Source organism: Nerophis ophidion, linkage group LG15 (genome assembly GCF_033978795.1).
Source record: "Nerophis ophidion isolate RoL-2023_Sa linkage group LG15, RoL_Noph_v1.0, whole genome shotgun sequence".
In the NCBI taxonomy this organism is placed as follows: Eukaryota; Metazoa; Chordata; class Actinopteri; order Syngnathiformes; family Syngnathidae; genus Nerophis; species Nerophis ophidion.
Genome location: NC_084625.1, coordinates 43882144 through 43909643, shown reverse-complemented (window position 1 = coordinate 43909643; position 27500 = coordinate 43882144). Strand labels below are relative to the sequence as shown.

The following is a 27500-nucleotide window of genomic DNA, read 5'->3' as shown; positions in this document are numbered from 1 at the left end:
GACAAGAGCTATAGTGATGCATGCTTGGTTATGGTTGAAATTCACATCCAACCATCGCAACAACAACTTTTTATTGTCAACTGAGCTTTGTTTTTTAATGAAATTCTGTTGGTGGTGTGCCTCCGCATTTTTTTCAACACAAAAAAATGTGTTTTGGCTCAAAAACGTTTGAAAAACACTGTACGGGCTCACGGAAAAAGCACATGTACTGAAAGATACAACCATCCCATCATTCAGAATCACTGTTTTATGTTTTGTTCATAAAATGTTTAGTACTGGCCGCTACACGATGGGACAATGAGAATGGCTTTGTGTTTCACTATAGATTCCTTTAGTTGTCCTCAAAACCTTGATTGATACTTTTATTAGTAGATTGCACAGTACAGTACATATTCCGTACAATTGACCACTAAATGGTAACACCCGAATAAGTTTTTCAACTTGTTTAAGTCGGGGTCCACGTTAATCAATTCATGGTACAAATATATACTATCAACATAATACAGTCATCACACAAGTTAATCATCATAGTATGTACATTGAATTATTTACATTATTTACAATCCGGAGGGTGGGATGAGGAGCTTTGGTTGATACCAGAACTTCAGTCATCAACAATTGCATCAACAGAGAAATGTGGACATTGAAACAGTGTAGGTCTTATTTAGTAGGATATGTACAGCCAGCAGAGAACATAGTGAGTTCACATAGCATAAGAACAAGTATATACATTAGAAGTACATTTGAGTTGTTTATAATCCGGGGAGATGGGATGTGAATGGAGGAGGGTATTAGTAAAGTGTTGAAGTTGCCTGGAGGTGTTGTTTTAGAGCGGTTTTGAAGGGATATAGAGATGCACTTACTTTTACACCTGTTGGGAGTGCATTCCACATTGATGTGGCATAGAAAGAGAATGAGTTAAGACCTTTGTTAGATCGAAATCAGGGTTTAACGTGGTTTGTGGAGCACCCCCTGGTGTTGTGGTTATGGCGGTCATTTACGTTCAGGAAGTAATTTGACATGTACTTCGGTATCAAGGAGGTGTAGCGGATTTTATAAACTAGGCTCAGTGCAAGTTGTTTGACTCTGTCCTCCACCCTGAGCCAGCCCACTTTGGAGAAGTGGGTTGGATTGAGGTGTGATCTGGGGTGGAGGTCTAAAAGTAACCGGATTAGCGTATTCTGGGATGTTTGGAGTCTAGATTTGAGGGTTTTGGAGGTGCTGGGGTACCAGGAGGTGCAAGCGTAATCGAAGAAGGGTTGAATGAGAGTTCCCGCTAGAATCCTCAAGGTGCTTTTGTTGACCAGAGAGGAGATTCTGTAGAGGAATCTTGTTCTTTGGTTGACCTTTTTGATCACCTTGGTTGCCATTTTATCACAGGAAAGATCAGCCTCTAGAATTGAACCTAGGTAGGTGATCTCATCCTTCCTGGTGATAACAATGTCACCCACTTTTATAGCGAAGTCACTGAACTTCTTAAGTTTGATATGGGACCCAAACAGGATGGATTCCGTTTTACCTAAGTGTATGGATAGCTTGTTGTCAGCGAGCCAGGTGCAAATATTGAGGAGTTCAGCACTGAGGATTTGTTCCACCTGTGACTTGTCCTTGCCGGATACCAGCAGGGCCGAGTCATCCGCAAACAGGAACAATTCACAGTGGCATGCTGATGGCATGTCATTCACGTATATTAGAACAGTAAAGGTCCTAGTATACTCCCCTGAGGGACTCCACAGCTTACTGAGAGGGGAGGGGACATGGTGCCGTTCACCTCTACCACCTGTTTCCTCCCCTCCAAGTAAGATTGCATCCAGCTCGATGAGGTTTCGTCGAATCCGATTGCTCGGAGCTTATCCAACAGTATAGCATGGTTAACGGTGTCAAAGGCCTTCTGAATGTCCAGCATGACCACGCCGCAGTATTTTCCCGCGTCCACCTCATGTTTGATGTGGTCGGTCAGATAAAGAAGGCATGTGTCAGTGGAGTGGTTAGTTCTGAAGCCGGATTGGAATTTGTACATAAGTTTATTAGTAGCAAGGTATCTATCAACCTGTTCATAAACTATTTTCTCCATTACTTTCAAAATGGAACTGAGAATAGAAACAGGTCGGTAGTTACCAGGTTCTAATTTGCTTCCTTTTTTTTATAAAGGGGGGTTACTCTTGCTATCTTGAAATCCTTGGGTACTTGGCCTTGTTTGATTGAGAACCTCTAACAAGGTCTGCCATGATTAGTGGTGGCAAACACTGAATGGCATTCTCTGTTGTTGAACTTTTTTATGTGCTGTGTGAAATAAATGCGCCCAGAAAATATATTACAGTAATGTCTAAAATGACCAAAGTTCCGTAAATATTACATGTTGTCATGATTGTGCCTGTTACAACCATACTTGCCAACCCTTCCGATTTTTCCGGGAGGCTCCCGGATTTCAGTGCCCCTCCCGAAAATCTCCCGGGGCAACCATTCTGCCGAAATTCTCCCGATTTCCACCAGGACAACAATGTTGGGGGCGTGGCTTAAAAGGCACTGCCTTTAACGTCTTCTACTACCTGTCGTCACGTCAGCTTTTCCTCCATACAAACAGCAAAGTCGGCCCAGTCACGTAATATATGCGGCTTCTACAGACACACACAGGTGAATGCAAGACATATTTGGTCAATAGCCATACAGGTCACACTGAGGGTGGCCGTATAAACAACTTTAACACCGTTACAAACAACGTTCCCTTTAAAGGCCTACTGAAACCCACTACTACCCACCACGCGGTCTGATAGTTTATATATAAATTATGAAATATTAACATTGCAACACATGCCAATCCGGCCTTTTTGGTTTACTAAATTGCAATTTTAAATTTCCCGCGAAGTATCCTGTTGAAAACGTCGCGGTATGATGACGCGTGCGCGTGACGTCACGGATTGTAGCGGACATTTTGTTCCAGCCCCATCCCAGCTACTGTATAAGTCGTCTGCTTTAATCGCATAATTCCACAGTATTCTGGACATCTGTGTTGCTGAATCTTTTGCAATTTGTTCAATTAATAATGGAGACGTCAAAGAAGAAAGATGTAGGTGGGAAGCGGTGTATTGCGGCTGCCTTTAGCAACACAAACACAGCCGTTGTTGCCATGTTTACATTTCCGAAGGTGAAACTTTACTATGGAACAGAGCGGTCAAGCGAACATGGTTCCCTACCACATGTTAACCGGCAGGTTTCAGTGAGAAAATTGTGGTAATAAGTCGGCTCTTACCATAGACATGAGCAGAGCTTGCGTCATTCCTCATGCACCTGTCAAAGAGGCAGCTGCGGACTCTCTTGCCTCCTCCGACCGGCCACCCCCGAACTTGGGATGCTTCCACCGTGGAGGAGGGGGGAAAAAAAGCTCACCCTGGCCCGACTGGCTGCCTTCGCTTCGTCGAGAAACGTGGCTTCCCTCAGAGACAATGGCGGTCACCACATCACCTCAGACTTTCAGGTACGACTATATAATCTCAATGTGAGTGTGAATGTTGTCTGTCTATCTGTGTTGGCCCTGCGATGAGGTGGCGACTTGTCCAGGATGTATCCCGCCTTCCGCCCGATTGTAGCTGAGATGGGCGCCAGCGCCCCCCGCGACCCCAAAAGGGAATAAGCGGTAGAAAATGGATGGATAGAAATGTGCAGTTCCCCTTCAGGAATGGGGCAGGTTTTGAGGTCAGGTGTCGGGCGGTGTACCTTAGCCTTGTCAAGTTGAGCCTCGGCCTGCCGCTCTGCCTCTCTGCGCACCGCCTCCTTGTCCTCCTCCAGAGACACATCCGAGTCTGACGGACGGCTAGTGTAGGAGTCGGCCGAGCCCTGTGGAGACCGTAGTGTACGTCAGCTTTTCATTCACTCACAAAAACATTCCCATTTACTGTGGGAATGTCAGAGAATAAAAGAGTTTTGGTTGAAAACAACAAAGGGATTAATCACATTCCTAAATAAAAACATCCCAATGACACTGCAAACTTGTATTCTTGGTGATCTGCATCAATTCATCAAAGAGTAAAAATGCATTTCTTTCAATGTGCATCATAACAAAAACAGTAATTTAAAAAATAAAAATGGATAGATGTTGATAGTCCAACACATACTGACTGGTATACACAAGCTATGGAGATATCAGTAGAAAAAACTGCATTTAGTATAGATCAGGGGTCTTGGGTACTGATTAATGCGAAGGGCTACCAGTTTGATACACACTTAAATAAATTGCCAGAAATAGCCAATTTGCTCATTTTACCTTTAACTCTGTTATATTATTAATAATCAATGATATTTATCTTTGTGGAAACACTGATAATCTTAATGATTTCTCACAATAAATATATCTGGAAACAGATAAATATATATAAAAAAAAAAAGGGTATTTCTGTCTGTCATTCGGGCAGACATTTTTTTTCTCCTTCTGCGGAAGGTTTTTTGTAGAGAATAAATGAAAAAAAAACACTTAATTGAACGGTTTAAAAGAAGAGAAAAGACGAAAACAATTAAAATTAAATTTTAAAACATAGTTTATCTTCAATTTCGACTATTTAAAATTCAAAATTCAACCGAAAAAAAGAAAAAAAAACTAGCCAATTCGAATATCTTTTTGAAAAAATTCAAAAAATAATTTATGGAACGTCATTAGTAATTTTTCTTGATTAAGATTAATTTTTAGAATTTTGATGACATGTTTTGAATATGTTAAAATCCAATCAGCACTTTGTTAGAATATATAACAAATTGGACCAAGCTATATTTCGAACAAATACAAATCATTATTTCGTCTACATTTTCTAGAATGAAATTTAAAAAAAAAATTCAAAAGACTTTGAAATAAGATTTGAATTTGATTCAACGGATTTTCTAAATTTGCAAGAATAATTTTTTTTTTAATTTTAATCATAATAAGTTTGAAGAAATATTTCACGAATATTTTTCGTCAAAAAAACAGAAGCTAAAATGAAGAATTACATTTAAAATGTATTTATTATTCTTTACAATAAAAAAAAATTACTTGAACATTGATTTAAATTGTCAGGAAAGAAGAGGAAGGAATTTAAAAGGTAAAAAGGTATATGTGTTTAAAAATCCTAAAATCATTTTTAAGGTTGTATTTTTTTCCTAAAATTGTCTTTCTGAAAGTTATAAGAAGCAAAGTAAAAAAATTAATGAATTTATTTAAAATATATCGTTAAAATATTTTCTTGGATTTTCAAATTCTATTTGAGTTTTGTCCCTCTTAGAATTAAAAATGTCGAGCAAAGCGAGACCAGCTTGCTAGTAAATAAATATATATCCATCCATCCATCCATTTTCTACCGCTTATTTCAAGGGAATAAGCGGTAGAAAATGGATGGATGGATGGAATAAATACAATTTAAAAAATAGAGGCAGCTCACTGGTAAGTGCTGCTATTTGAGCTATTTGTAGAACAGGCCAGCGGGCGACTCATCTGGTCCTTACGGGCTACCTGGTGCCCGCGGGCACCGCGTTGGTGACCCCTGGTTTAGATAATATTGAGGCATATATTGGAATATGTAGGGGTGTAACGGTACATGTATTTGCATTGAACCGTTTTGATACGGGGGTTTCGGTTCGGTTCGGCGGTGTACCGAACGAGTACACATGCTAGCAGCGACCGGGCTAGGACAACATGTAAAAGCCAGAGCTGGAAGACCCTCCTGCCTCGTTAAGATCTCCCGTTTGGGAACACTTTGGCTGCGTGATACAACAATGGAGGACGGAGGTTTGCCGATATTGTTCAGCAGCTGCTCCTGACAACACGTCAAACATGTGTTGTACCTTTCCTGCTTCCGGCTCCCAGACCGCAGTCAAGGAGCGCAGGGGAGACACTCCTCCAGGGCTGATGTATTCTCGGGGGCAACACCCTTCACTCTTCCCAGTAATGGCTCTCCACAGCTCCGGACTCCAGGGTAAATGAAGAGTCCGGCGATTAGTTGCAAATCGTGGCTTTATTGAGGTCTTGCACACAGCCAATCCAACAAAACAGTAGCCACTCATGCTACCGATCCCTCACCTTGCTCGCCCACACACTCACCTCACATGCTGTCACATATTAAAGGGCCACACACACACACATACGCTACTCTCATAACACATGCTAACCCATTTGAAGCGTCACCACCGCATTCAAGCAGCCTCTCCTCGGCAAGTCAGGCAGAGCTAAAGCAATAACAAATGTTTTTATAGCAGCAGATTTAAGTCCATATTGCATTAAAAACTAGATTTTGACCCACTTCTATGGTGGAAGAACAATGAGCCCATATATCCTCTTACTGCCATGTTAGCCAGGCTGGGTGGGGAAAGAAAAGTTAATCTGAGGCTGAGTTGACTTGAAACTGTTTAATGTTGCACTTTTTATATGTAGAAGAAAAGCTTTGTCATTTTATTTCATCTGAGCAACAACTTGAGGCAGTTTAATGTTGATGAACGTGGACCCCGACTTAAACAAGTTGAAAAAGTTATTGGGGTGTTACCATTTAGTGGTCAATTGAACGGAATATGTACTGTACTGTGCAATCTACTAATAAAAGTCTCAACCAATCAAAAATAGCACTTTATACATAGAAAGGTTTTGTTAAGAAACCATTTTGAGCCTTATCTTATTTAGTTTTTATTTTATATACGTTGACCACATTAACCCTGGCAATGGACCCTGTGTGTATATGTATGTTATGCCATTGTTTACAAATTTGGTTAGTAAATAACCCAAAAATTTATAACCGTGACCTCTAAACCGAAGTACGTACCGAACCGAAATATTTGTGTATCGTTACAACACTAGGAATATAGGATCCATTATGTAATTTTATTTTAACTATTAAATGAACCTAAAATATGACTTCTTTGATCTTTATGGAAAATATTGGACAAAATGTGTCATCAAGCTTATGAGATCCAAAGCAAGTGTAAGCCACTGTTTTTAAATGTTTTTATTTAATTTTTTATAAATAGCTGTGATAAGAATGTAAATGAAGGATTTCTAATCACTGTTATGTTGGAATTCTTATTAATATCGATACTGTTGTTATTATTCATTTTTGTTTGACAACTTTTGGATTGTTTTGTGTCTCCTCAATTGCTCTGTTGATTGTGAAGTGAGTTATATTTATATAGCACTTTTCTCTAGTGACTCAAAGTGCTTTATTTAGTGAAACCCAATATCTAAGTTGCATTTAAACCAGTGTGGGTGGAACTGTGAGCAGGAGGGTAACGTGTTTTGCCCAAGGGCACAAAGGCAGTGACTAGGATGGCGAGAGCGGGAATCAAACCTGGAACCCTCAAGTTGCTGACACGGCCACTATACCAACCGAACTATGCCGCCCCAGGATTGCTATCCTGAATGTTGCTGGGAATTGTATTATTATAGTATTATTGTGCATTATTTTGCTGGACTGATTAATTAAAAATTTAAAAAAAGTAAAAAAAAATATTGATTCTTAAAATCGCTGTAATATTCCCCAGACCCTCATGTAAAAACTGTTGAGCGGCGTTCATGCTAAAATAGACGTACGTTCGAATCCAGAAAACCACGTAGGCCAGTAAAAAAATGGATGGTTTAAAGTGTGCACATGCACAAATCCAAGCAATTTTTATTTTGTATTTTTTTATACATCACAATCAACTTGAAATTGGTGCCAGATGTCAGCTCAGAACAGGCCCAGGCCACGCCCCCTTATAAATATGCAAGTTGTATTGCAAGTAGCCATGTGCTTGGCACAGTCTGACCAATCACAAGTCAGTAGGAGGAGCTTCTTTAAGCAAATGGCAGAGCAATAGTCAGTCTGACGTTGCTGTGTCTTCAAAAACTGATATCAAAAATAAAAAGAAATGGTCGTGAAGAAAATAGATGTGCATGGCCAAAACTCTTTCAGGGAAGTAAATTAGTGCTGCACTCTGTTTGAAAAGATAGTCGCTACAGAAGGTCTATTCATGTTTATATTTTTAGTCTTACAAACTTATAGGAATAAATGTAAAGAAACAAACTAAGGAAAGAAAATAATACAAAAGAAGGAACATCAATCCTCAACTAAGTTTCTGGAGCTTCGGTTTCTTCATGCTGTTAACTATCTGTCTAGCTACACACGCTGGAATCGAGTAACGAGCGTGGAATAATACATTCATTGACACATTGGCATTTTCTGAAAAAACATACACATTTTGATGTCTGGCCTCTTAGCCCTTAGGTTCTTGAAATTGCAGCCCTCTTCAGACGGCTGAGTAGCACTTATAGGATAGACCTTTATTGTCATTGCACAAGTACAACGGAACTTTGTTTTCAGCACAAACCCGTTCAAGATTAGACAAACAGTGTACAGGGTTACAGAACCGGAACGCTGATGGGTCACCACACGGCGCCCCGTAGCTCCCACTCCCTCTCTTCTGTTGCAAGTTAGGTTGATTCTATGTAACTTGTTTATGTGTGCTATGGTTATGAGTTTTTTCCCCTCTGCCTCAATCTGGACCCACTCCCCTGGAGTCCAGCCTTTTCCTGAATATTTTTTTACTCCGTCCGCCCCTCACCAACGTTTACTTGTTTCTCACGCTTTTTTGTAAGGGGCGCCAGAAGTTGGCAGACCTGTCAGCGATCCTTTTCTGTCTCCCTGTAATGTTTGTCTGATCTTGAACGGGATTGTGCTGAAAATGTTAATTTCTATTCGGGGATTAATAAAGTCTTTCTGATTCTGATTCTGATTCTTAATACCCCTGCGCTACGGTGATATGTAAAACTTTAAAAGAGGTAGGTGACTAATTACCCCCAATATAATTACCATTTGTGTATCTTATGACAAAATGTGTTCACACTGTAGCCTGCTCACATGAACCAGATTAGAGTTCCATGTAAAAATGATGTTATATGTATAGGCTCCAGCCCCCCATCACAATCCAAAGCCCACGATCCAGAGAGAGACATGAGCGGTAGAAAATGGATGGGATTGTTTGAAATCTTTTACATGCATATCACAAAGGTTACGAATGACCTTAACTCTTATTTCGATGACTCAATTTATTAATAAGACACAGGAGAGCTTCCTGTTGTAGCAGCTGTATATGTGACAACCACCTCTGTCTTGGAGGTGCCGGTTTGCAACAATCACCCACTGCTGACATGGCCAAGGACCATCACAGTAAACCATTTTGGCAGCGATAGGTGGCGAAATGATTGCCTAGATCAGGGGTCGGCAACCCGCGGCTCCGGAGCCGTATGCGGCTGTTTGGCAACTCTGATGCGGCTCAGCTGCACGATCGCCGACCCCCCAGATTGTTGCGGGGAGATTCCGGGATACAATGCCTCTCCCGGACATCACCCGGAGTCCACGTTCTCCAATTTTCACTCAGACTACAATATTAAGGGCGTGCCGTGATGATATTACTCTTGGTTGATTCTATGTAACTTGTTTATGTGTGCTATGGTTATGAGTTTTTTTCCCCTCTGCCTCAGTCTGGACCCACTCCCGCTATAGAAGTACAACCCATTTATTTTATCTAACGTCCTCTTGAACGTCATCGCGCCCGCCATTCACGGAATGCTATTTGCGTGCCGACCGGACACATGCATTTCGCTGCTTCTATCGGCACATGTATGAGATTGGAAGGCATACTGTGTGACAAAGAGTACACTGACGGTTGTGATATAAACAACTTTAACACTCCTACTAATATGCGCCACATTGTGAACCCACACAAAAGAAGAATGACAAACACATTTCGGGAGAAAATCCTCACAGTAACACAACATAAACGCAACACAACAAATACCCAGAATCCTTTGCATCCATGACAATTCCTGACTATGTTATACACCCCGCGAGCACCAACCTCCCCCCCCCCTCCTCCCTGCGTGGTTGAGGTGGGCGGGGTTTGGTGTTCGCGGAGGGTTTAAGGCATGGGTGTCAAACTCTGGCCCGAGGGCCAAATTTGGCCCGCCGTGTAATTTCATTTGGCCCTTGAGGAAATAATAAATTAACATTAGAGCTGGCCCGCCGGTATTGTACAGTGGCGGTGCCGCTGTATCACCGCATTCAACGCTAATTCTCATCCTTGCCAACCCTCCTGATCTTTCCAGGAGAATCACGAATTTCAGTGCCCCCCCGAAAATCTCCCGGGGCAACCATTCTCCCGAATTTCCACCCGGACAACAATATTAAAGGTACTGCTTTTAGCATCCTCTACAACCTGTCGTCACGTCCGTTTTTCCTCCATACAAACAGCGTGCCGGCCCAGTCACGTAATATATGCGGCTTCTACACACACACACAAGTGAATGCAAGGCATACTTGGTCAACAGCCATACAAGTTACACTGAGGATGGCCGTATAAACAACTTTGACACTGTTACACCACACTGTGAACCCACACCAAACAAGAATGACAAACACATTTCGGGAGAACATCCGCACCGTAACACAACATAAACACAACAGAACAAATACCCAGAAACCCTTGCAGCACTAACTCTTCCGGGACGCTACAATATACACCCCCGCTACCAAGAAAACTCGATTTTGCATGTCACTATAAAGTTATATAAGCCTTGCTTGTTCAATATTCAATGCAAAACTTGTTTGGGTCCCTATTAAAAGCTTAAGTTGTTCAACTATGGCCCGCGGCTTTGTTCAGTTTAGAATTTTGGCCCACTCTGTATTTGAGTTTGACACCCCTGGTTTAAGGCAATGGCTTATTCTTGTCATCTGGGTGACCACCAGCAGATATTGGCGAGAATTGTTGCGGCTCCCATTGTCTTCCTCATTTTGTGAAAAGGGTCGAAATGGCTCTTTGAGTGGTAAAAGTTGCCGACCCCTGGCCTACATAAACTAATAAACATCCTCACAAATATTAATATGAATATGAGGCATTAAATTCCCAGTGAGGTGACATTCCACGTCCCAAGAGCGAGCTTATGTAGCCGAGGATCGGACCGCCAAGTGCCCTGCCTTCGGCTGCCGCCCAGCTCACATTGCACCCGACCTCTATGGCCCCTGCTATGGGTGGTGAGCCCATTGGAGGGGGGACCCACGTTGCCTCTTCGGGCTGTGCCCGGCCGGGCCCCATGGGTACAGGCCCAGCCACCAGGCGCTCGCCATCGTGCCCCACCTCCGGGCCTGGCTCCAGAGGGGGGCCCCGGTGACCCGCGTCCGGGCGAGGGAAATCTGGGTCCTTTGTTTTTACTTTTCATAGAGGTTTTCCAAATCTGAGTCCATGGTTCTCTCCCGGAAAAGGGTGGAGTGCCATCTCCGGGTTGGGGAGGAGACCCTGCCCCAAGTGGAGGAGTTCAAGTATCTTGAATTCTTGTTCACGAGTGAGAGAAGAGTGGATCGTGAGATCGACAGGCGGATCGGTGCGGCGTCTTCAGTAATGCGGACGTTGTACCGATCTGTTGTGGTGAAGAAGGAGCTGAGCCGGAAGGCAAAGCTCTCAATTTACCGGTCGATCTACGTTCCCATCCTCACCTATGGTCATGAGCTTTGGGTCATGACCGAAAGGATAAGATCACGGGTACAAGCGGCCGAAATGAGTTTCCTCGGCCGGGTGGCGGGGCTCTCCCTTAGAGATAGGGTGAGAAGCTCTGTCATCCGGGAGGAACTGAAAGTAAAGCCGCTGCTCCTCCACATCGAGAGGAGCCAGATGAGGTGGTTCGGGCATCTGGTCAGGATGCCACCTGAACGCCTCCCGAGGGAGGTGTTTAGGGCACGTCCAACCGGTAGGAGGCCACGGGGAAGACCCAGGACACGTTGGGAAGACTATGTCTCCCGGCTGGCCTGGGAACACCTCGGTATCCCCCGGGAAGAGCTAGACGAAGTGGCTGGGGAGAGGGAAGTCTGGGCTTCCCTGCTTAGGCTGCTGCCCCCGCGACCCGACCTCGGATAAGCGGAAGAAGATGGATGGATGGATGGATGGCATTAAATTCCACATCGACGTCTTGATACATCTCATCTTTGCCATGAAAAAGATCGTACGGTAGGTTTTTCGAAGGTTTTCAGGGCCCTAGAACTTACATTTATATACAGTAAAGACCAAAAGTTTGGACACACCGTTTCCTCATTCAATGCGTTTTCTTTATTTTCATGATTATCTACATTGTAGATTGTCACTGAAGGCATCAAAACTATGAATGAACACATTTGGAAATATATACTTAACAAAAAAAGGTAAAATAACTTTTCTTTCTTTTCTTAGTTTATTTTGAACATGAATATTCACAACACAATACAGACTGAAAAAACATGTTATATATTTTAGTTTCTTCATAATAGCCACTTTTTTCTCTGATTTCTGCTTTGCGCACTCTTGGCATTCTCTCGATTAGTTTCAAGCACACCTGTGAAGTGAAAACCATTTCAGGTGACTACCTTTTGAAGCTTGTTGTAATTTGATTTGTGTCCCGGAAATTAGGAAATGTGTCCCGTGAAAAACCGTCCGACCGGAACTTTCTATTAACTAAAGTTTCTTGGGTGAATAATGTCAACTCCCAGTATGTTTTAGCGCTTTCATGGCGAGTTTACCGACAGATATAAGTAAGAACTTTACACTACTTTATATTAGGAATGGCAACAGCGGAGGATGAATGCCCCATAACTAGAAGACAGTGTTGGCGTGGACTACAAATCCCGTTTCCATATGAGTTGGGGAATTGTGTTAGATGTAAATATAAACAGAATACAATGATTTGCAAATCATTTTCAACCCATATTCAGTTGAATATGCTACAAAGACAACATATTTGATGTTCAAACTGATAAACATTTTTTTTGTGTGCAAATAATCATTAACTTTAGAATTTCATGCCAGCAACACGTGACAAAGAAGTTGGGAAAGGTGGCAATAAATACTGATAAAGTTGAGGAATGCTCATCAAACACTTATTTGGAACATCCCACAGGTGTGCAGGCTAATTGGGAACAGGTGGGTGCCATGATTGGGTATAAAAGCAGCTTCCCAAAAAATGCTCAGTCTTTCACAAGAAAGGATGGGGTGAGGTACACCCCTTTGTCCACAACTGCGTGAGCAAATAGTCAAACAGTTTAAGAACAACGTTTCTCAAAGTGCAATTGCAAGAAATTTAGGGATTTCAACATCTACGGTCCATAATATCATCAAAAGGTTCAGAGAATCTGGAGAAATCCCTCCACATAAGCGGCATGGCCGGAAACCAACATTGAATGACCGTGACCTTCGATCCCTCAGACGGCACTGTATCAAAAAGCGATATCAAGCTCTAAAGGATATCACCACATGGGCTCAGGAACACTTCAGAAAACCACTGTCATTAAATACAGTTTGTCGCTACATCTGTAAGTGCAAGTTAAAGCTCTACTATGCAAAGCGAAAGCCATTTATCAACAACACCCAGAAACGCCGCCAGGTTCTCTGGGCCCGAGATCATCTTAGATGGACTGATGCAAAGTGGAAAAGTGTTCTGTGGTCTGACGAGTCCACATTTCAATTTTTTGGGAGGAAACTGTGAAGTGAATTGAAGTGAATTATATTTATATAGCGCTTTTCTCTAGTGACTCAAAGCGCTTTACATAGTGACACCCAATATCTAAGTTACATTTAAACCAGTGTGGGTGGCACTGGGGGCAGGTGGGTAAAGTGTCTTGCCCAATGACACAACGGCAGTAACTAGGATGGCACAAGCGGGAATCGAACCTGCAACCAACCGAGCTATGCCGCCCCATAGCGTTGTGTCCTCCGGATCAAAAAGGAAAAGAACCATCCGGATTGTTCTAGGCGCAAAGAAGAAAAGCCAGCAGGTGTGATGGTATGGGGGTGTATTCGTGCCCAAGGCACGAATACACTTACACATCTGTGAAGGCACCATTAATGCTGAAAGGTACATACAGGTTTTGGAGCAACGTTATCATGGACGCCCCTGCTTATTTCAACAAGAAAATGCCAAGCTACGTGTTAAAACAGTGTGGCTCCCATGGAAAATGTGTGGTGCATTGTGAAGCGTAAAATACGACAGTGGAGACCCCGGACTGTTGGACGACTGAAGCTCTACATAAAACAAGAATGGGAAAGAATTCCACTTTCAAAGCTTCAACAATTAGTTTCCTCAGTTCCCAAACGTTTGAGTGTTGTTAAAAGAAAAGGTGATGTAACACAGTGGTGAACATGCCCTTTCCCAACTACTTTGGCATGTGTTGCAGCCATGAAATTCTAAGTTAATTATTTGCAAAAAAAAAAAAAGGTTGATGAGTTTGAACATTAAATATGTTGTCTTTGTAGTGCATTCAACTGAATATGGCTTGAAAATTATTTGCAAATCATTGTATTCTGTTTATATTTACATCTAATGCAATTTCCCAACTCATATGGAAATGGAGTTTGTACAAAGGCGGACGAGCGTAATTTTTCAGGATTTATGCAGATCCCAAATACAGATCAGCAGGTACCAGAGGTTCGAAAAGTTGCTTTTGGATAATATTGCGAAACAAAATGCCAGATAATTACCTCATACACACACCATAATAATACTCGTAGGTTGAAGCCCAGTACAATCCATCAAGCGGTGTGGCTTCATAGCTTACCAAAGTCATACTGAAACATTTTGATGGATTCTTGAGTGTTGTGTGTATTGCTATATATTTTCAATTGAACATATAAAATGTTGGTGGTGTTTACTTGAGTCACATTGCAGTCTACACATATCTCTTATGTGTGACTGCCATCTACTGGTCACCCTTATCATTTCACCATCTACCAAAAAAAATAGCTTTATGGTCGGTAAACACAACTAAAACTATTCCGTATATTGGGGGGAATGTCGAGTTTTGAGAAAATGAAAGGATTTTAAATGCGCCTTATAGTGCGAAAAATACAGTAAGTTAGAGAGTACAATGAACAGATGGCACCAAATGTAGTCAAACCTTAGGTCTCTTTGGTTCGAAGACTAAAATGTCACCTGATTATAAAAGTGGTAGGGATGACAGATGCAAACACAAATAAATACATTTTTAAAAAAAGTAGACAGGTGTGTTAACTACTCTTCATAATCTGTGCACCGACACAGGTCTGAGCTAAAAATAGCTGTCTGATTAGAAGTACCCAGCCAAAAACAACTCCTCCCAAGGAGGCGTGACGTGGTCATCGGCCAGGCTGGTTCCACATGTCATGTACACACAAACACGTGCGGCCGGAGAGCAAGTTTGAGGACTGGTGCTTACGTAGGCATCGGAGCTCTTGACGCGACCTCCCTTGGCTCTTTTCAGCAGGCGGATCCAGGTGGCCTTCATCAGCCACGCTGGTCATTCAGTGTCCTGAGCCACTGCTGCCGCCACAACACCACACTGCGCTGCCGCCTGGCTACAGGTCCCGTGGGCACCGCTGCCACATGGGCAGCTCCCGACTTTCACTTTCGCGGCCGAAGTAAAATGGGAGCTGCTTGGAATCCCGAGCCCCGCCGCCTCCCGTCGACAGGAAAGATGCGGAATCCACAGGAGCCTCCTGTCCCACGCATAATCTCAGCAGCGTTCTTGCCGCCTGCTAGCAGGTGCCGAGTCAGGTGGCAGCCATGCGACGCATCTTCCCATCTTCTCTTCCTCCTCCTCCTTGACCGACCGTCCTGCGGCTAATGAAGCGAGTGCCACCTCCCGACACAGGCTCTGGCTTTCTGTGTTTGTGCTGCGCTCGCCTTCTCACAAGCTTCCCTGCGCTATTTCAGTCATCCTGCCTCTCTGTCTCCATCCACCCCTCCTCCTCCACCTCCTCCCTCACTCCCCACATTTTTCCCTCAGTGAGCCCCTAACAGTGGATCCATCTGCTTGTACAACTTGCACACTCGTGTGTGTGTGTGTGTGGCGCTTGTTCCTGGTAATATCTGCACATACCCGTAAGTGTGCACCTGCATCATCTGATAGCTTCCATGAGGTCACAAGCGGCACCGCAAAAGGTCCAAGGCTTAATCCCAGCGGGCACGAGACACTAAAACAACTTTGAACTTGTTGAATTAGGTCCTCAGAGCAACACAAATACAACGTTGAAACAACAGGCTTTTTGACACGGTTTAATCAATGTTGGGTTCTGACCAGAGGTGGGTAGAGTAGCCAGAAATTGTACTTAAGTAAGAGTACTGTTACTTTATCAATCAATCAATCAATCAATGTTTATGTATATAGCCCTAAATCACAAGTGTCTCAAAGGGCTGCACAAACCACTACGACATCCTCGGAAGAACCCACATAAGGGCAAGAGAACTCACACCCAGTGGGACGTCGGTGACAATGATGACTATGAGAACCTTGGAGAGGACCACATATGTGGGCAACCCCTCCCACACCTCTAAGGGACCGAAAGCAATGGATGACGAGCGGGTCTAACATGATACTGTGAAAGTTCAATCCATAGTGGCTGCAACACAGCCGCGAGAGTTCAGTTCAAAGCAGATCCAAGACAGCAGCGAGAGTCCCGTCCACAGGAAACCATCCCAAGCGGAGTCGGATCAGCAACGTAGAGATGTCCCCAACCGATACACAGGCGAGCGGTCCATCCTGGGTCCCGACTCTGGACAGCCAGTACTTCATCCATGGCCATCAGACTGGACCCCCTCCACAAGAGAGGGGGGGGGACGGAGGAGAAAAAGAAAAGAAGCGGCAGATCAACTGGTCTAAACGGAGGTCTACTTAAAGGCTAGAGCAGGGGTGCCCATTACGTCGATCGCGATCGACTGGTCGATCTCGGAGGGTGTGTCAGTCGATCTCAAGCCAGGCATTAAAAAATATACATAAAAATGAGCAATCATCAATCATACCAAGACTTCACTTTCGTCAGTTGTTTGACATTCTCGGCACCCAAGGATCTTGTGAGATGACGCTGGCTGCTGCAAGCTCATATTTAAGAAAAAAATCACTAACAGGGCGGACGCAGAGAAACACATTTTATTTCTAGAGACTCCGTACCTACTGTCAAAACTCTAAAGACCGACTGCACAGTTCCTGTCTTCACCATAAAAGACCTGTTTCATCCTGCCTGTGCTAACAAAATAAGAGTCTCAGAAAGCTAGCGTGCACAAGCTAGCAAGCTACGGGGTTTGATGCCAATGTATTTCTCCCCCGCCCTCAGCGACCGCTTTCTCACTTGCTTGCCCACCCGCACACTCACTGACGTCACTCACCTGCTGCCAGACATTAAAGGGCCACACACATATGCTACTCTCATAACAAAGTGTTTAAAAACGAGTATGCAAGTTGGACGAATGAGATGCCAAATCCAACCACTTTCATGTGGTATTGGACAGAAAGGAGGACTTTTTTTCCCTCCATTTGAAAATGCGGACGTTATCAGCACCACTGTCTAATTCCAATCAATGCAAGTCATCAGAATCAAATACACCAACTTATATTCTTGTCTTCATGAAAGAAAGGAATCTATGTGTGTTAAACATGCTTGTATTATCATTAAACACCATTAACTTGTTAACAAAAATGTCTCTTTCATAAATAAATACATATAAATTAAAAATAGGAATGAGGTAGATCTCCTCCACTTGGTCAATTGAAAAGTAGCTCACCTGCAGAAAAAGTGTGAGCGCCCCTGGGCTAGAGTATACAAATGAGTTTTAAGGTGAGACTTAAATGCTTCTACTGAGGTAGCATCTGGAACTGTTACCGGGAGGGCATTCCAGAGTACTGGAGCCCGAACGGAAAACACTCTATAGCCCCGCAGACTTTTTTGGGGCTTTAAGAATCACTAATAAGCCGGAGTCCTTTGAACGCAGATTTCTTGCCAGGATTTATGGTACAATACAATCGGCAAGAATGGATATAGCTAGACTGTGTAGTATTTTGTAAAACCTTAAAGTCACATCTTAAGTGCACAGGAAGCCAGTGCAGGTGAGCCAGTACAGGCGTAATGTGATCAAACTTTCTTGTTCTTGTCAAAAGTCTAGCAGCCGCATTTTGTACCAACTGTAATCTTTTAATGCTAGACATGGGGAGACCCGAAAATAATACGTTACAGTAATCGAGACGAGACGTAACAAACGCATTAATGATCTCGGCGTCTTTAGTGGACAAAATGGAGCGAATTTTAGCGATATTACGGAGATGAAAGAAGGCCGTTTTAGTAACGCTTTTAATGTGTCACTCAAAGGAGAGAGTTGGGTCGAAGATAATACCCAGATTTTTTACCGAGTCACCTTGTTTTATTATTTGGTTGTCAAATGTTTAAGTTGTATTATTAAATAGAGGTCGGTGTCTAGCAGGACCGATAATCAGCAATTCGTTTTTTTTGGCGTTTAAGTTTAAAAAAATTAGCGGACATCCATTGTTTAATTTCCTTAAGACACGCTTCCAACTGACTACAGTCCGGCGTGTTGGTCAGCTTTAGGGGCATGTAGAGTTGGGTGTCATCAGCATAACAGTGAAAGCTAACACCGCATACTTTAGAGATTTATTACTCAAGTCATACTTGCCAACCCTCCCAGATTTTCCGGGAGACTCCCGAAATTCAGCGCCTCTCCCAAAAACCTCCCGGAAGAAATTTTCTCCCGAAAATCTCCCGAAATTCAGCTGGAGCTGGAGGCCACGCCCCCTCCAGCTCAAACATGCACAGTTCGAAGCTTGAAAAGGAGGATTGCAGGCGGATCTGACGGCATTTAAAGTCATTTTTAAAAAGGACTGCTAATCCTCCTCCTTTTCGACCGGACGACCGCGGAGATTTAAAGTAAGAACACTCCGTAGGCAGAAGTTTATTAATAGGGGCGGACTCACCGGCTCTCAGCCATGTTTCCGTCACACAGAGGAAGTCAAGTCCGCCACCCGCGCAAAGTGAAGAAATCCTTCAGGATAAACGTTTTGTTTGTCAAAGACCTTGCGTTCACAAGACCGAACCTGGCGGGGGCCAGCACGTCCAAGGGCGCAGCTAATCCAGGTCGGGCCCGACACACAGCCCGTAGGTGGCGGGGGAGAGGAGCCACGAGGCGGGAAAGGAAGGCAGGAATCCAGCCAGGTGAAAAAGCTGACTAGGACGTCGAAGTTGATCATATCAGTGGGAAAGGGGCAAAGATCGAACTGTGTTTTCGGTCATACTCAAGCGGTGAGCTGAGAGAGACGAAAATAGACGCAAAAAACACAAAAACGAACAGAGCTGACAGCGAGAGACGGCAGGGCAAAGCACATACTGGCGCCATCTTCTGGAAACTCGGAAGTGACGTTACTCAAATAGTGAAAGGTAAGTGTTGTTTGTTTTTTTAGTAACCAGCAAGCACAGTACAGTTAGTAGAACAACTGTGTTTTTATTACTGTGTATTTGAGAGGTGCCGTCTGAAATTCAACTATGTCTTTTATTTATATATATGATAAAATAAATATATATAGCTAGAATTCACTGAAAGTTAAGTATTTCATACATATATATATATATATGTATATATTAATTATATATATATATATTAATTACAGCCAATATAAAAATATTGGCTGTAAATATACTCTCCTCTTAACCACGCTCCCCGCCCCATCCCCGACCCCCACCCCCCAAAATCGGAGGTTTCAAGGTTGGCAAGTATGACTCAAGTAAAAGTAAGGAGTAGTCACCCAAATATTTACTTGAGTAAAAGTTAAAAGTATGTTGGGAAAAAACTACTCAAGTACTGAGTAACTGATGAGTAACCTGTTTGTTTAATAATGACAACAACAAGTAATGCACAAAAGCATAAAAATAGCAATGAACAAATTCAGAGCCAGGAATATCTCTTAAGCAACTAAAACAATAATATATATTAAAGGCCTACTGAAATGAGATTTTCTTATTGAAACGGGGATAGCAGGTCCATTCTATGTGTCATACTTGATCATTTCGCGATATTGCCATATTTTTGCTGAAAGGATTTAGTAGAGAACATCCACGATAAAGTTCGCAACTTTTGGTGCTGATAAAAAAGCCTTGCCTGTACCGGAAGTAGCAGACGATATGCACGTGACGTCACGTGTTGTGGAGCTCCTCACATCTGAACATTGTTTACAATCATGGCCGCCAGCAGCAAGAGCGATTCGGACAGAGAAAGCGGCGATTTCCCCGTTAATTTGAGCGAGGATGAAGGATTTGTGGATGAGGAAAGAGAGAGTGAAGGACTAGAGAGGGGAAAAAAAAAAAAAGGACTAGAGGGCAGTGGGAGCGATTCAGATAGGGAAGATGCTGTGAGAGGCGCCGTGGCAGCCATGGGGGTGGCAGGATCACTCGGCCAGGCCCAACCGCAACAAGGGATAGAGCCATACCGCTTTGAACCCGACGCTGACGGTGACGGTCAGGAGGACGCTGGAGTAGCACACGACATAGATCGCCTTCAGAATACAGAATGGTAAAATGTTATTTAATTTTCAAAATGATCGCCGCATAATACACTGTACTTTGTGTGTGTGGTCCAATCCAACCGTGTTTGCTTGACATCTCTGTTCCATAGCAAAGCTTGACTGTCATCTTTCGGTAATGTAAACAATGAAACACCGGCTGTGTTTGTGCTGCTAAAGGTGGCCGCAATATACTGCTTCCCACCTACACCTTTCTTCTTTGATGTCTCCATTGTTCATTGAATAAATTGCAAAAGATTAATCTAATTTTTCGATTAAAACAGCCGACTTAATAGCTGGGCACAATGCTGACACAAAATGTCTACAATTTGTGACGTCACGCGCAGGCGTCATCATACCGAGACGTTTTCAGCAGGATTTTTCAGCGCAAAATTTTAAATTGTAATTTAGTAAACTAAAAAGGCCGTATTGGCATGTGTTGCAACGTTAATATTTCATCATTGATATATAAACTATCAGACTGCGTGCGTGGTCGGTAGTAGTGGGTTTCAGTAGGCCTTTAAATAATATATATTTGGTTTTACACTGTATTGAAAAACAATTTGAAAATTAATTTTACCTTTGCAACCTCATTATACGATTGGCTAAGTTTTATATTCATAAATGTAAGTTTCTCAATACCCGAACTGTTTTTTGTGCCTTTAAAAAAAGATTTAGAACTCTACATTAAAACACTCTCTACATCTAACAACCAAAAAGCTGTGAAAACGATGATGCTGTGTTCCATCCATCCATCCATCCATTTTCTACCGCTTATTCCCTTTCGGGGTCGGGGGGGCGCTGGCGCCTATCAGCTACAATCAGGCAATTTTAAGTTATTTATTGAGATTGAGTGAGCCTATGGCTTTGCACATTGTTCATTTTATATATATATATATATATATATATATATATATATATATATATCAATCAATCAATCAATGTTTACTTATATAGCCCTAAATCTCTAGTGTCTCAAAGGGCTGCACAAACCACTACCACATCCTCGGTAGGCCCACATAAGGGCAAGGAAAACTCACACCCAGTGGGACGTCGGTGACAATGATGACTATGAGAACCTTGGAGAGGAGGAAAGCAATGGATGTCGAGCGGGTCTAACATAATACTGTGAAAGTTCAATCCATAATGGATCCAACACAGTCGCTAGAGTCCAGTCCAAAGCGGATCCAACACAGCAGCGAGAGTCCCGTTCACAGCGGAGCCAGCAGGAAACCATCCCAAGCGGAGGCGGATCAGCAGCGCAGAGATGTCCCGAGCCGATACACAGGCAAGCAGTACATGGCCACCGGATCGGACCGGACCCCCTCCACAAGGGAGAGTGGGACATAGGAGAAAAAGAAAAGAAACGGCAGATCAACTGGTCTAAAAAGGGAGTCTATTTAAAGGCTAGAGTATACAAATGAGTTTTAAGGTGAGACTTAAATGCTTCTACTGAGGTAGCATCTCGAACTGTTACCGGGAGGGCATTCCAGAGTACTGGAGCCCGAACGGAAAACGCTCTATAGCCCGCAGACTTTTTTTGGGCTTTGGGAATCACTAATAAGCCGGAGTCCTTTGAACGCAGATTTCTTGCCGGGACATATGGTACAATACAATCGGCAAGATAGGCTGGAGCTAGACCGTGTAGTATTTTATACGTAAGTAGTAAAACCTTAAAGTCACATCTTAAGTATATATATATATATTTTATTTTGCATTCTATTTTAGTTACTTTGAATTTACAACCACCAGGCGCTGTTTTGTACGGTTTTCATACTGTTTTTGTACTTACTTTGATTGTTATTTTCAACTGTTTGAAAATCTTGAAATTTATAAATAAATGTTTATAAAAAATAAAAAAAAATCATGTGACCGCCTGGCTGTGTTTGATTGGTGAAACGGAGTCAAACGTCACCAGTGACTGCATTTGATTGGTGAAACCCAGGCATGTGATAGATCCTACTTTGAAGGTCTGTCTGACAAACCAAAACAAACAAAGAGTGCATTAACAGATCGATAAAAATCGATAGCGAGTAGCGAGCTGAATGTAGATAAATGGAGCGGAGTAAAAGTAGCGATTCTTTTCTATAAATATACTCAAGTAAAAGTATGTTGCATTAAAACTACTCTTAGAAATACAACTTATCCCAAAAGTTAATCAAGTAGATGTAACGGAGTAAATGTAGCGCGTTACTACTCTGGTTCTGACGTTGATTCAACCATTAAAATTTGGTCATTTTCCAACCAATATTCCACAAAACAAATGCAACGTTACAACAACATGCTTTTTGACAACGTTTATTCAATGTCAGGTCATGATGTTGATTTGACCATTGAGTTTTGGTCATTTCCCAATCGATATTCTACAACACAAATACAACATTGAAACAACGTTTATTCATTGTCAGTTTGCGACGTTGACTTGAACATTGAATTTTGGTCATTTTCCAATCAATATTTTGACAACACGAATACAACGTTTATTCAATGCCAGGTTGTGACGTTGACTTGAACATTGAATGTTGGTCATTTTCCAATCAATATTTTGACAACACGAATACGTTTATTCAATGTCAGGTTGTGACGTTGAATTGACCATTGAATTTTGGTCATTTCCCAACCGGGCGGTATGGCTCGGTTGGTAGAGTGGCCATGCCAGCAATTTGAGGGTTGCCGGTTCGATTCCCACTTCCGCCATCCTAGTCACTGCCGTTGTGTCCTTGGGCAAGACACTTTACCCACCTGCTCCCAGTGCCACCCACACTGGTTTAAATGTAACTTTGATATTGTAAAGCGCTTTGAGTCACTAGAGAAAAAGCGCTATATAAGTATAATTCACTTCACTACAACAAATACAACGTTTAAACAACATGCTTTTTGATGACGTTTATTCAATGTCGGTAACAGTGTTTCCCACGGGTCAGGCATCTATTTGTGGTGGTGTGGTCTGGCGGTGGTGGGGGTTGTGTAGCGGCGATGACCAAGAAGAACGCGGAGTTGGAATATAATTGCAACACTTTATGTACATATTTATATAATATTTACATATTTATATAATATGTAACTACAAGCTCCATTCACAGACAGAGTCCCATTGCTTTTATGAGCGGTCGAGCGAGTCAAAAGCCGGAAAAAAAAAAAAAATGTTTTTTTTTTAATAGTTTTTTTTAATTTTATTTGTGGCGGCCGTAATTCTTTCGTGGCGGGTCGCCACAAATAAATGAATGTGTGGGAAACCCTGGGTAATTAAGAGTTGGACTATCGGATATCTGCAAAAAAGACATTTTTGGACATCTCTAATTGTCGTGCCTAAATCAAAAACAGATAGATTTGAAGTTATATGGATACAACGTATTTAAAATTTTTATGACTGAGATAGGCAAAATAGGTAGGTAGGTAGGTAGGGAGGTAGGTAGGTCTTTATTGTGATTGCAACAAGTACAACGAAACTGTGTTTTCAGTACAAAGCTGTTCAAGATTAGACAAACAGTGTACAGGGTTACAGAACAAGAACACTGATGGGTCGCCATAAGGCGCCCCGTAAAAGATGGGAAAAAGGTAAACGCTGGGGAAAGATAAGTAAAAAAAATACAATCCAGACTGGGCTCCTAAGGGGGCCCAGTTCGGAGTGAGAAAAAACCTCCATAGCAAAGCACATATACATATTACAACATACATCTCGAGGTATCTAGCAACAGAGGGAAGGTAGTTCAAGGTCATGGTGGTAGGTCGCAGCTCTCAGGCGCTGACCATCCATTCATCACCCCTACGGGATTAGCGTTGAGGGCGTCGGATTGGGGGACAGGAGGGTGTATGTGTGGCATATATTTTTTTTGTGGATGTGTGTGTGTGTGTGTGTATAAGCCCACAGTGTCTCTGTTCCGCGGCCTTGATGTATTTGCCGTCGCTAGTCCAAAGTCCACAACAACAGGTGTGTGATAATGAGAAAAACAGCGAAGTTCCCCTTTCATTCATCAATTCAACCAATTTCATATGTCCTTCATGTATACCAGTGGTTCTCAAATGGGGGTTAGCATACCCCTGGGGGTACCTGAAGGCATGCCAAGGGGTATGTGAGATTTTTTTTTAAATATTCTAAAAATTGCAAGAATTCAAAAATCCTTTATAAATATATTTATTGAATAATAAGTCAACAAAACTGTGAGAAGAAATGCAACAATGCAATATTCAGTGTTGACAGCTAGATTTTTTGTGGACATGTTCCATAAATATTGATGTTAAAGATTTCCTTTTTTTGTGAAGAAATGTTTCGAATTAAGTTCATGAATCCAGATGGATCTCTAATACAATCCCCAAAGAGGGCACTTTGATTTGATGATTACTTCTGAAGTGAAGTGAAGTGATATTTATATAGCACTTTTTCTCTAGTGACTCAAATCACTTTACATAGTGAAACCCAATATCTAAGTTACATTTAAACCAGTGTGGGTGGCACTGGGAGCAGGTGGGTAAAGTGTCTTGCCCAAGGACACAACGGCAGTGACTATGATGGCGGAAGCGGGGATCGAACCTGCAACCCTCAAGTTGCTGGCACGGTCGCTCTACCATGTGTAGAAATCTTTATTTATAATTGAATCACTTGTTTATTTCTCAACAAGTTTTTAGTTAATTGTATATCTTTTTTTTTCCAAATAGTTCAAGAAAGACCACTACAAATAAGCAATATTTTGCACTGTTATACAATTTAATGACATAGTGCTGTATTTTACTTCCATCCATCCATCCATTTTCTACCGCTTATTCCCTTTCGGGGTCGCGGGGGGCGCTGGCGCCTATCTCAGCTACAATCGAGCGGAAGGCGGGGTACACCCTGGACAAGTAAAATACAAAGGGCTTCACGGTGGCAGAGGGGTTAGTGCGTCTGCCTCACAATACGAAGGTCCTGCAGTCCTGGGTTCAAATCCAGGCTCGGGATCTTTCTGTGTGGAGTTTGCATGTTCTCCCCGTGAATGCGTGGGTTCCCTCCGGGTACTCCGGCTTCCTCCTACTTCCAAAGACATGCACCTGGGGATAGGTCGATTGGCAACACTAAATTGGCCCTAGTGTGTGAATGTGAGTGTGAATGTTGCTTTTAATGTTTTAATATGGTACTGGCTCACCTGCACTTGCTTCCTGTGCACTTAAGATGTGACTTTAAGGTTTTACTACTTACGTATAAAATACTACACGGTCTAGCTCCGTCCTATCTTGCCGATTGTATTGTACCATATGTCCCGGCAAGAAATCTGCGTTCAAAGGACTCCGGCTTGTTAGTGATTCCCAAAGCCCAAAAAAAGTCTGCGGGCTATAGAGCGTTTTCCGTTCGGGCTCCAGTACTCTGGAATGCCCTCCCGGTAACAGTTCGAGATGCCACCTCAGTAGAAGCATTTAAGTCTCATCTTAAAACTCATTTGTATACTCTAGCCTTTAAATAGACTCCTTTTTAGACCAGTTGATCTGCCGTTTCTTTTCTTTTTCTTCTATGTCCCACTCTCCCTTGTGGAGGGGGTCCGGTCCGATCCGGTGGCCATGTACTGCTTGCCTGTGTATCGGCTGGGGACATCTCTGCGATGCTGATCCGCCTCCGCTTGGGATTGTTTCCTGCTGGCTCCGCTTTGGACTGGACTCTCGCGACTGTGTTGGATCCATTGTGGATTGAACTTTCACAGTATCATGTTAGACCCGCTCGACATCCATTGCTTTCCTCCTCTCTAAGGTTCTCATAGTCATCATTGTCACCGACGTCCCACTGGGTGTGAGTTTTCCTTGCCCTTATGTGGGCCTACCGAGGAAGTCGTGGTGGTTTGTGCAGCCCTTTGAGACACTAGTGATTTAGGGCTATATAAGTAAACATTGATTGATTGATTGATTGTCTGTGTTGGCCCTGCGATGAGGTGGCGACTTGTCCAGGGTGTACCCCGCCTTCCGCCCGATTGTACTTATTGATCTGTTTTTTCAACCCAAAATGCTTTGCTCTGATTAGGGGGTACTTGAATTAAAGAAATGTTCACAGGGGGTACATCACTGAAAAAAAGGTTGAGAACTACTGCACTAAAACTCCAGCTGTACTTCTTAAAACATTTAAAACATGTTTTCTATCCTCTCGGAGATTCCCGCCTCGATTCATAACCTGAACATAAACATCTTCCTTTAGCAGCAAACTGAGTGAAGTTACTAAAAATGTCCCCTGCGCCTCCCTGCTGACGCATGTCCGCTGCTCATGGGGTCGCGTGAGGTCAGAGGTCAACCGGGGCCGCCCTGAGGGTCACCGACTGTAAGGCTGACGCGCTAATCGGCGGCACTCATAGCACACGAAGAAAGAATGTAGCGACATCCCGCATCACGGCTGAAGAATGAAGACCCGTGCCAAGTCGAGTTCTGTTCCGTCTCCCGCCGAGCGGGCTGACAGTCGCCCCCCCCGCCATCTGTCCGTCACTTCCACGTCACGGCCGATGCTCACTTTCTCCGCCAAGACGACGTCCTCGTATTTCCGACCGTGACATTAAACGGAGGAAACGCAGCGGAGAAAGGGGGCGGGGCCGTAAGCCAAAGGAGGGATGGACATCAAGGTGACACTGACAGGCCAGTGGAAAGTGTTTACCCAGCATTCCGTGTGCCAGTGCATTAGATAAGTGCATCATCCCAGCCAGGTTGTCAATCACATGACGAGGTACTGCAGCTGGCAAGACGTGAATATGAGACGCGGGGTCAGAGTGCCTCTTTTTCACACACGCTCAGACAAGGGTTGCGCAAAATAAATGATATATATGCTGGGTTGACGACAGAACTTTAAATACCCTCGTCATATCGTGACGCGTTCAAGCCGTGTCCAGGAAATTTGACAGAGACGAGCCGAAAAACTCAATGTAGCGTCCCAACAGTGCAAAGGCAGTTCTGAAATAATAAATGGTTGTACTTGTATAGCGCTTTTCTACCCCTTTTTAAGGAGCCCAAAGCGCTTTGACAGTAGTTCCTCATTCACCCATTCACACAAACATTCACACACTGATGGCGGGAGCTGACATGCAAGGCGCTAACCAGGACCCATCAGGAGCAAGGGTGAAGTGTCTTGCTCAAGGACACAACGGACGTGACGAGGATGGAGGAAGGTGGGGATTGAACCAGGAACCCTCAGATTGCTGGCACGGCCACTCTCCCAACTTCGCCACGCCGTCCCCAAGT

General features: G+C 43.1%; 1 protein-coding gene across 8 annotated transcripts in view; it reads right to left on the bottom strand.

Annotated features, from left to right (window-relative positions):
- The window catches only part of cacnb2a (calcium channel, voltage-dependent, beta 2a), a 188005-nt gene that overhangs the window by 61138 nt on the left and 99367 nt on the right, over positions 1-27500 (bottom strand). For 6 of the 8 annotated variants that reach the window (XM_061922213.1, XM_061922217.1, XM_061922219.1 and 3 more), the window contains one exon: positions 3715-3834. In XM_061922213.1, the coding sequence (XP_061778197.1) occupies positions 3715-3834 (120 nt within the window). Of the gene's footprint in view, positions 1-3714; positions 3835-15197; positions 15690-27500 lie in introns of those variants that run through there. The other 2 variants (XM_061922214.1, XM_061922218.1) reach the window with 1 other exon arrangement.